Genomic DNA, 9,701 nt, shown 5'->3' with positions numbered 1-9,701 from the left:
AAGTACGGCTTAATGACCAGTGGCTGGAAAAACAATCCTTACACATTACAAAGAAGAATACTTTATACAGTCTGGTCTTAGTTAACCTCTTAACTCCCGCCTCAACCGAGAGGATCTTTTTCCTCACGTCAGATTTTTTTTCCATCATTTTTTTGTTGGTTATTCAACTCATTTTTGTCATTTTTTTTGTAATTTTGTTTTAAAAAATTGTCAAATTTTTATCAAATTTTTGTAATTTCTTCGTCAATTTTTTATCAAATTTTTGTCATTTTTTCTTCCATTTTTTATCCATTTTTTGTCATTTTTTTGTCATTTTTTGTCATTTTTTGTCACATTTTTGTCATTTTTTTGTGACTTTTTATTTTTTTTATTGTCAATTTTTTGTCACTTTTTTGTCATTTTTTGTCACATTTTTGTCATTTTTTGTCACTTTTTTTCTTTTTAATGTCAAATTTTTATCACATTTTTGTCATTTTTTTGTCAATTTTTTATCCAATTTTGGTCATTTTTTTGTCACATTTTTGTATTGATTTAGTCAAATTTTATGACATTTTTGTATTTTTCTTGTCACATTTTTGTCATTTTTTTCGTCAATTTTTTGTCACATTTAGTCAATATTTTGTCATTTTTTGTCAATTTCTTATTACATTTTTGCCACTTTTTCATCAATTTTTCGTCACTTTTTTGTCAATGTTTTCTCACTTTTTTGTCACATTTCCATCATTGTTTTCGTCTCAGTTTTGTTGCTATTTTCACAGCTTTTTTCCAGAAGCTTTTGGACTGGAGAAAATGTGCTCGGTTCAGGTGGGAGTTAAGGGGTTAAGGAACCTCACAAATGAAACATAATCAATGTTTGTACAGTCACGTTTGTTCCATACCAAGTCCTTAGAAGATGTAAGTCCAATAATCAACAAAAATGCATTTCAAAAGCAATTTAAATCTAAACATAGCTGTAGTCAATGGCTCCTGCTGGTGGCTCATCCGAGATCGTGTCATAGAGATGATATGTGCCCTAAAAAAGAAATAAATCATTCTTTTACACAGCTTAACTTTTTTTTTTTTTTGTATTTTAGTACTACACTGCAAAATCAATCAATACATGTGAGTTATATCCAAAAGTGTAAGCAAAAAAGAAAAAACTATATTTTGCTTATGCATGCCCCTCAATGGGAAAGTAAATATACCCAGATGTGCATTCAGGTTTCTGTAGATTCTCAGTGATACAGAAGAAAACATTTTAATTGGTCACCTGTACTGGGTGCTAAATGCTAAGGAAGTTTTTGTCGTTCACCTGGAGGAGCTTTGTTAGTAACTGATGATGTTTTAGCAGAAAGATAAATATATATTGATCTGCCAGGGAGCTGTCTACCTTTTACCACTTCTTCAAACAAACTCTTTCTAAACTCCTCCTTGTATTGTATTGTGAGTATTTGGAAAGAAAACTACTTTCACTTATTACTATTGACACAGAGTGGAGTAAAGTGGTTCAAAGTAGCTTCATGCTACAAGCTAACCGCTACCATTCAGTGCAGATTTTTCCACTTCTACTGGACATTTTTTTTCGAAAAGCAAGAACATGGCAAAACATTCCTGTAGACCAGATTGAAACATATAATTATTTGGGTGTGTTAAATATGCTTTGAATAACGTATTTCCCTGTCACACCCTTTTAGTTTGACACAGTGCTGTCTATATCTATAATACTGCGGATAATTAAACAAAATGATGACTTAGCATTTTGGTCTTTTACAGGTCCTATATCATGCAAAATCGACTTTTTAGAGCTTTTAGCCATGTTGTTCTGCTATTTCCTTATCAAAAACACCCCCAGAGTGGTTTGTGGCTTCATTCACGCAGCTCTCAGTAATCCTCCTGAATCCTGCTCTCTGAGGCTCCGCCCTCTCCTGGTGAACGACTGAGTGTTCAGTTGTGTCGTAACAACGGAACGGAAGTGCTCGACGTCTGTAATGTAATGTCTTAATTCTATGCTTACGGACGGATTTTAATTTGTAAAACACCCTTTTCATTATTTCTGTTGTAAGAAATAAATAAATAAAGGAAAAGGAAAAAAAAAAGAAAAAAAAAAGGATGTGCCCGAGGTGCTTCCAGGTCAGCTGAGGCCAAAACAAACACATCCCCTGAACGTCTTAACAGACGTCATGTTTGCGCTGCAGCTGTGAAGATGGAGCTCGTTATAACTGGACACACCTGTTCTTCATTCTTAACTAACGATAATGTCACGGAGAAAAAGAAGCGCGTTTGGCTACGAGGACAGGACTATATATACAGTCTATGATTCAACCTTCCTAAAGAAGAGGCCACTCCCGTCAGAAGTTGTTCTTTTCTCCGGGATTCAGCGACTTTCACCAAAATATTGTTTTTCTGTGACTGTCTCTGATGGATGTTTGGGGAACCTTCACCAGAACCAAAGTGGATTAACTTTTATAACCAACGCAAGTCCCATAATGTAAACAGCGATGGACCAGAGCGGTGAGTCAGTCCAAACGCGGGTTAGCTTGTGTGTTAGCATATTAGCTTGTGTGTTAGCATATTAGCTTGCGTGTTAGCATATTAGCTTGTGTGTGTTAGCCATTTATGAAGCTGTATTGCAGATGTCAACTCCGTATAACTGCATCGTGAAGTGACTTCACTTATTGCTGTTTATTTATATTACGGTAAAGTATGTACGGAGAGAGGGGGCGGAGTTAACTGAATCGAAGCGTTGTGTCTTCCGGGTTTGAAAAATACCTCCAGAAAACACTTATATTCATCACAGAAATGAGTGCTCCATAGCGGTAGAGGTACAATATATCATATAAATGCCTATACTTAACTTTGGAATGGCTAAAATAGCATGATACAGATCCTTTAAAAAAGTAGGATTTCATACCTCGTAAAGGGGATCACTCTGAGGCTGTGCCCTGGTCCCTTCACAGGAACATATTCATTAAAATGATTTAAGACAATAATGTATAATATAAATATATTTATAGTATTTATTAAATGTATGCTCACCATCTGAACCCTCGCCTGTTGTTGGAAATGTGGCCAAGCTGTAGGCTCCACTTGCCTACACAATAATTACTGGTTAAATTACCTGGAGCTGAAGTAAGATATTATTTGGTTTGAATCCAGCTCTTACCTTGTCGTTCTTGTCAGGATCCTGTGAACTAATCGTATCTAATAATAGACAAAAGTCAATTTCTGCGCACACTTCCGGACACATATCGTGCACAGTGTTTTTACTTTTAACAATGTTAACCGTAGCTGAAAACATACATGTAGCAAATATCTAAATTTAACAAGTGTCTTCTGAATTATCTGCTGAGATAGAAAACAATACTGCGTGAGGTTTCAGACACTCGCTGTCCACAAACCAACAAGACTTAGTCTGAAGATTAAGACAGTCGGGTCTTCAACATAAGAATGAATTCAGTAGATCTTTATGTTTTTTAGTAATTATAAAATATATCAAAAATTTAGGAGTAAGACCACACCGTTTGACGTTCTTGTCTCTATACCTGATTAACCTCTTAACTCCCGCCTGAACCGAGAGATCTTTTTCCTCACGGTATCAGATTTTTTTTCCCATCATTTTTTTGTTGGGTATTCAACTCATTTTTTACCACATTTTTGTCTTTTTTTTCACATTTTGTCAAATTTTTGTAATTTTCTTGTAAATTTTTTATTACATTTTGTCATATTTTTGTCTTTTTTTTCGTCAATTTTTTGTCATTTTTTGTCAAATATTTGTAATTTTTTTGTCAAATTTTTATCAAATTTTTGTCTTTTTTTTTTCAATTTTGTCACATTTTTGTAATTTTTTGTCACATTTTTTTTGTCACATTTTTTGTAATTTTCTTGTCAAATTTTTATCACATGTCATTTTTTTTGACATTTTTTGTCACAATTTTAGTCTTTTTTTTCGTCAATTTTTTATCACATTTTTATCACATTTTTGTCTTTTCTTTCACATTTTTGTCATTTTTTTGTCACATTTTTGTCAATTTCTTGTGACATTTTTGTGACATTTTATCATTGTTTTCGTCTCAGTTTTGTTGCTATTTTGACACCTTTTTCCCCAGAAGCTTTTGGATTGGGGTAAAGCCAAACTGGAGAAAATGTGCTCGGTTCAGGTGGGAGTTAAGGGGTTAAAAGTACTTATTTTTTCCGAGATCCCTAATAAAATTGCTTGTGGATTATTATCTGGCACGATATGAATCTCTACATAGTTATAGTTTGGTGGCGTAGGGGCCCCCAAATAGCAAGATCCCAAGGCCACGATGAAGCTCTAAACAGCCCTGGCATTTCTCACCTTTTGTTCCTTTGGTGCAGAGAGAAGCGAGAGCAAACAGGACACTCCCCACGGTCACTCCACCGGCCGTCAACGCAATCACCCACTTCCAAATCAGACTTTCTGTTTGACACAACAACGGTATCACTTCAGCAGAGAGTAAGTCTGTCTCCACATGACTCATCTTTGGTCAAAATGCATTTAGTTAGAGGGCCATGAAAGGGTCTCAAAGGGTCTCAAAGAGCCAATGTGACTTACTGAAAGGAGATGTCTTTCCTACAAAAGAAAAAATATACACATCAGTTGTGAAATTGCTACAGAAAATGCATATTTGTGCATTATTCACCTGATTTGGGCTGCGTCTCCGTCAGAACATTGAGATTCAGAGTGGAGCCGTGGTATGATTTCACTATAAAACCCATGAGCGTTTCAATGAATGGTGTGGAATCACTGTGTGAAAATTGGGAATATATTGTTGTTACCTGATGATGTCAAAGTCTGTGTTTCTGTCATGAAGGTGCTGGCGCTGGTGACTGGCTTTTCTGGATATGAATGGAAGAAAACAAGATTTGCTTACTTTCAAAGACATTTCATAGCTTCCACCCAGGCCCATGCAGCAAGTGTGTATGCCCCAGTCCCCTGTTGATGGCCCTACTTCCCCCCACACAATGTAACAGTAGAACGTTTAGAATGATGAGTTTCTGTTTCTCGTGTACTTGGCTCTATATCTCCAGTTTGGCTTTACCCCAGTCCAAAAGCTTCTGGAAAAAAGCTGTGAGAATAGCGACAGAACTGAGACGAAAACAATGATGGAAATGTGACAAAAAAGTGAGAAAACTTTGACAAAAAAGTGACGAAAAATTGATGAAAAAGTGGCAAAAATGTCACAAAAATATCACAAGAAAATGACAAAAATTGATGAAAAAATGACAAAAAATTAACACTAAAATTTAAAAAAAATGACAAAAAATGTTCTAAAAATGTTCTAAAAAATTTACCAAAAAATGACAAAAATTTGACCAAAAAATGACCAAAAAATGACCAAAACATGACAAAACTGTGACAAAAACATGATAAACATGTGACAAAAAATGACAAAAATGTGACAAAAAATGACTAAAAAATGACTAAAAAATGACTCAAAAATGACAAAAAAAATGTCAAAAATGTGAAAAAAAATGTGTCCAAAAAAATGATAAAAATGTGACAAAAAATGACAAAAATGTGATAAAAAATTTGACCAAAAAATTACAAAAAAATTACAAAAATGTGATAAAAATTTGACAAAAAAAGACAAAAAATTGACCCGAAAATGACAAAAAAAATACAAAAGATTGACCAAAATATGACAAAAAATTGACAAAAATGTGACAAAAAAATGTGATAAAAAATGACAGTAAAATGACAAAAAATTTACAAAAGTGAGTTGAATACCCAACACAAAAATTAGTTAAAAAAAAATCTGATGACGTGAGGAAAAAGATCCTCTCGGTTCAGGTGGGAGTTAAGAGGTTAAGACTCTTTATCAAAAATCTAACAAACATTGCTACAAAGAGAGAATTGTTTTTTGTTTTTTTGATGGGTTCAGAATTCAGCCAATCACCTGCGAGCTTAAGAACGCCAGTGGGGGGGTCCGCCCCCTTCACTCTGAAATGAGTACGTGCTAGTGGCAGGCCGTGATATTGCAGCCAGCAGCCCAAAAAGCCCTTTTTGTCATAGACACTCATGTAAAAGGAGCAGCCTGTAAAATGGTCCACAGGGAATCTGGAGTTTCAGACTGAGGCAAATATATTTCTTTAAAATTACAATTTTTAGGACATGGACTTTTTTTCTTCGTAAAAAAATTGTAAAGCATCAAAAATACATTTTTAAAAGTGTTCTAATGACGTGACGTCACCAGGGCCGCAGACGTGCGCGAGCGTGTGCGCGAGCGTGTGCGTGACGACTCATGAACGAGCAGATTCTCCCTCGTGTGATTTAGCGGCTGAAGTCTGAGCAAAACAAATGAACGGACTGGACTAAAAACAAGGATAAACGCGAAATAACGAACATCTCAAGTAAGTTTAGCCAAAAACTAAATACGAAATGTATGATGAATATAGCATGTGTTTATAGCATTGGATTATGGTTAATAAGAAACAACTAGTCTACATGTTATTAAACTCATTTCTGAAAATTAAATAATGGCACTAATAACCTGTAACTGTTTTATTAATTAAAAAAATACTAGCAGCATTTAATGTACTTATGTACTTACACCATTATTTGTGTAAGTAGAATGAAACACAAAAAAATGCATGATTTCTGCATTCTACAGTACAGTACAGTACAGATAAATGCTATGTAAAAAACAATTTATTTTTCACATTTTACCAATGAAAATGTAATATAAAACACTTTTGCAGTGCTCATTCTTTGTATTTCAGCCAAACAATTCTAGTTGTGATGTTATACTAGCAAATACAGTGAAGCAACAACTCGATTTTTATCAATTCTATCACAATATCAAGACTTCCAGCACTTACGAAACTTCCCAGAAAAGTGACCGAGCGGAAGTTCATGTGCGCGGCTACGTACGTCCGAAGGGCCGCTAAGCGCCCGGTTGTTCAAAGAGCGGCTAAACTAGCTTTTTAAGCCCCGCACTGACAAACTAACCCCCAAAGTCATCGTAGCATGGTAGCTTATTCGCCTGAAATGGCCTTAAAAAAACATTTTGTGTTTAAAGAACGATGATATTAAGAGATTTGACTTTTTGCGTAATGGCGTCCGCTCCGCTCTGAAGCTTCGCCGGCCGCCGTGCGCGCTCACGCTGCTTTCACCCACTTGGGCCGTAGGGAGCATAGATACAGATGACGCGTCATACGGGTACTTTGGGCCGCAATGGCGGACGAAACTGGTTTCATGCGCCACTCAGCACCCCTATGTAAAGAGATAGGAGCTGGGACAGCATGCCTTATCCAGTTTATAATAGATCCATGGTTTTACCATGTGAAATAAGTCAAGCTAACATTAGCTTGTGTAGTGGAACAGTCAATCTTTCTGTTCTATTCAAAAGACAATATGTATTCATTTTGATTATAGATGGAATAAAACTAGATCATAACTAAATATTCAATATAAATACTAAATAAAATGGGTTTAGTGATAATAGGCTGCATTCTAATATACTGGTGAAAAGTGGAGGTTACTCGTACTGCTTGTACTAGTTACTCCTCCACGCCCAAGTAGTTGCCCCGGCTGGTGCGACTTATACTCCAGAGCGACTTATAGTCCCGAACCGTACAGTAACCATTTTGTACTTCTGTGTGCTCTGATATTGCAGATTGGTTTTAATCCGTCTTCTTTCACTTTACCTGTACTCGAGCCTGCAGTTCCCCTTCCTGTCACCAGACTAGGGGTAGTCGTCTTCTCAGGCTCTGATGCCCCAGTGGTCACATGGTGCAGCGTCATTGGTACATCTTTAATAAAAACTGCAAAGACACATAAAGAACAATTTCAATTATGCAGTATTTTAGACAACGCTACTTTTTAAATACTTCTCTTGTGACGCACCGCTCATGTCGTATCCTTCACTGCGAGGAGAGAGTCCATTTTCTGTCGTGAAATCACAGCTGATGAGTTTTGCCTCGACAGCATCGAGATTTCTCTGCAAATCCTCCATTGAGGTGAAAAATCTACAAAATGGACGCTCATTTTTCATTTTCCCCAGTGCAGACGTTGTGAGAAATGGGCGAGTTGATTCTCCCAAATACAAGTAACATGTTGAGTTAAGGTTTGTAGAACCAGGCAGCGAGCAGACGATCCCAACAGAGTCACCATTAACGTCAACACCAACACTCACTTCTGGTTTGGAACCTATAATGCAAAGAATCAAACCAGTCAACTTAAATGTTAGTGCATGTTTATAATGTGTGAATTTCAAATAGTAAAATAGTGACATCCCAGATTTTACATTTGTATCCCACTCACTCTGAACGCTGACAGTTTGTCTGTGGCTGTAGGGAGAGTTTCTCTGTGTCTCGTTGTCTCTGTAGTAACACTGGACCTGGACCTGGACCTGAGCAGGACTGTGGTTCAGTGAGAGCAGCTCGGAGCCTCTCAGAGCCTGGACACAGTCAGAGCTGACCCAGCGGCCTCCGTTTTTGGTAAAGAAAACGCAGAGAGGCACAAAGGCCACGGCTGGAGGCCGACAGTGGAGAGTGACTGTGTCTGTGTCCAAGATCACTGAAGGGTCCAACGTCAGAGAGGGAGGAGCCAGGTCTGGGACGACATACATGGAAACTAATTTAGTCAGTAATGAATAAGACCCTTCACCCACCTGGTGGTCAGTGCAGTCCCGTAGTGTCATGTTTCTGTTATTCAGCCTCTGGGCAGAAGTGGCTACGTAGTAGTTTATTGTCACAATGTCTGGGGTCGTGATGGATGAACAGCATCTGTCTTTACAGCTTGTTTAGGAGGCTGGTACAGTTGGAGTCAAACATATGGACTAGTCTCTGTAAGTCTGGTGTAGACACTATTGAAATGGCAATGTTTTTAAGTGGCAAAAAGTTCTGACCTGAACAATGGACTCTAAGTGCTTTCAGAAATGATTCCTATTCTAACCAAGTTCAAGGATACACAGTTTTCTCATATACAAATGGTGCTTCATTGATTCATTGATTGCAAATCATCAGAAAGGCTCTAATGATTTGCAGTCAGTGAGGTTTTGGATAACAATATCTTCATGTTTCCTGCACTAAAACAGAGTAAACGATTATGGTCTATGCGGTGACCATTGCTGCTAAAACAAACCAATGCAGTTTACACATGAGTATGATCCTCACCTCTAATAGAGATGGTTGTTTTGTCACTGTGCAGAGAGTCGGTTGTGCGGTACAAACATGTAACCGTGATGTCGGTAGGAGACGTCTGATTCACTATTTTCAGCAGCTCGCGGCCCCTCATCGAGGTCTCACATGGCGACTGATGAAAGTGTTTGCCTTCGAATCTAAAGAAGCACTGGGACTCAGGACGTGGTGATGTCTGACAGTTTAAATGAACCAGGTCGGCCTCAGTGATGATCAGTGGATGGATTGTGAGTTCAGGAGCCAGAGGAGCTGCAGAGAGGAGGAAACACGCTGTGGGTTATTCATACAGTGTGGGGAGAGGGAACTTTCTTTTTGAAGATTAAATGAAAAACTGTACACATATCAAATCTGGTATTCTTATTTTACACAGTTTTGAAAATAATATCTTTTAAATGTCACTATAAACCTCCTCATCACCACTGCACCATTTCAGAAAACATACATGCAAATCTGTCGCCTTTCGGCGAAATTCGCCGTTTTGACCTCGGAAAATGCCATTTATGTGAATCGTGTAGATCTGCAATAAATATATAATATACTATGCACTGGCTGAGGCTTGT

General features: G+C 37.3%; 2 protein-coding genes across 2 annotated transcripts in view; one reads left to right on the top strand and one right to left on the bottom strand.

The window, feature by feature from the left end:
• LOC306965531 (uncharacterized protein) overlaps positions 1-9,701 on the top strand; it is a gene marked incomplete at both ends in the record, with an annotated part of 279,183 nt that overhangs the window by 92,411 nt on the left and 177,071 nt on the right. The gene's annotated exons all lie outside the window — the stretch shown is intronic.
• Positions 872-9,390, bottom strand: LOC306965976 (uncharacterized protein). The gene is made up of 9 exons (XM_079560600.1): positions 9,118-9,390; positions 8,264-8,554; positions 7,847-8,149; positions 7,648-7,764; positions 4,316-4,417; positions 3,143-3,180; positions 3,016-3,070; positions 2,891-2,928; positions 872-1,012 (listed from the first exon to the last, which is right to left on the bottom strand). Exons 1-9 carry the CDS (start codon positions 9,236-9,238, stop codon positions 941-943), a joined length of 1,137 nt encoding a protein of 378 aa, XP_079416726.1. The 5' UTR covers positions 9,239-9,390; the 3' UTR covers positions 872-940.

Source organism: Gobius niger (genome assembly GCF_951799975.1).
Source record: "Gobius niger genome assembly, chromosome: 7".
Lineage (NCBI taxonomy): Eukaryota > Metazoa > Chordata > Actinopteri > Gobiiformes > Gobiidae > Gobius > Gobius niger.
The sequence above is the reverse complement of the archived record's forward strand: the minus strand, read 5'-3'. Positions and strand labels throughout refer to the sequence as shown.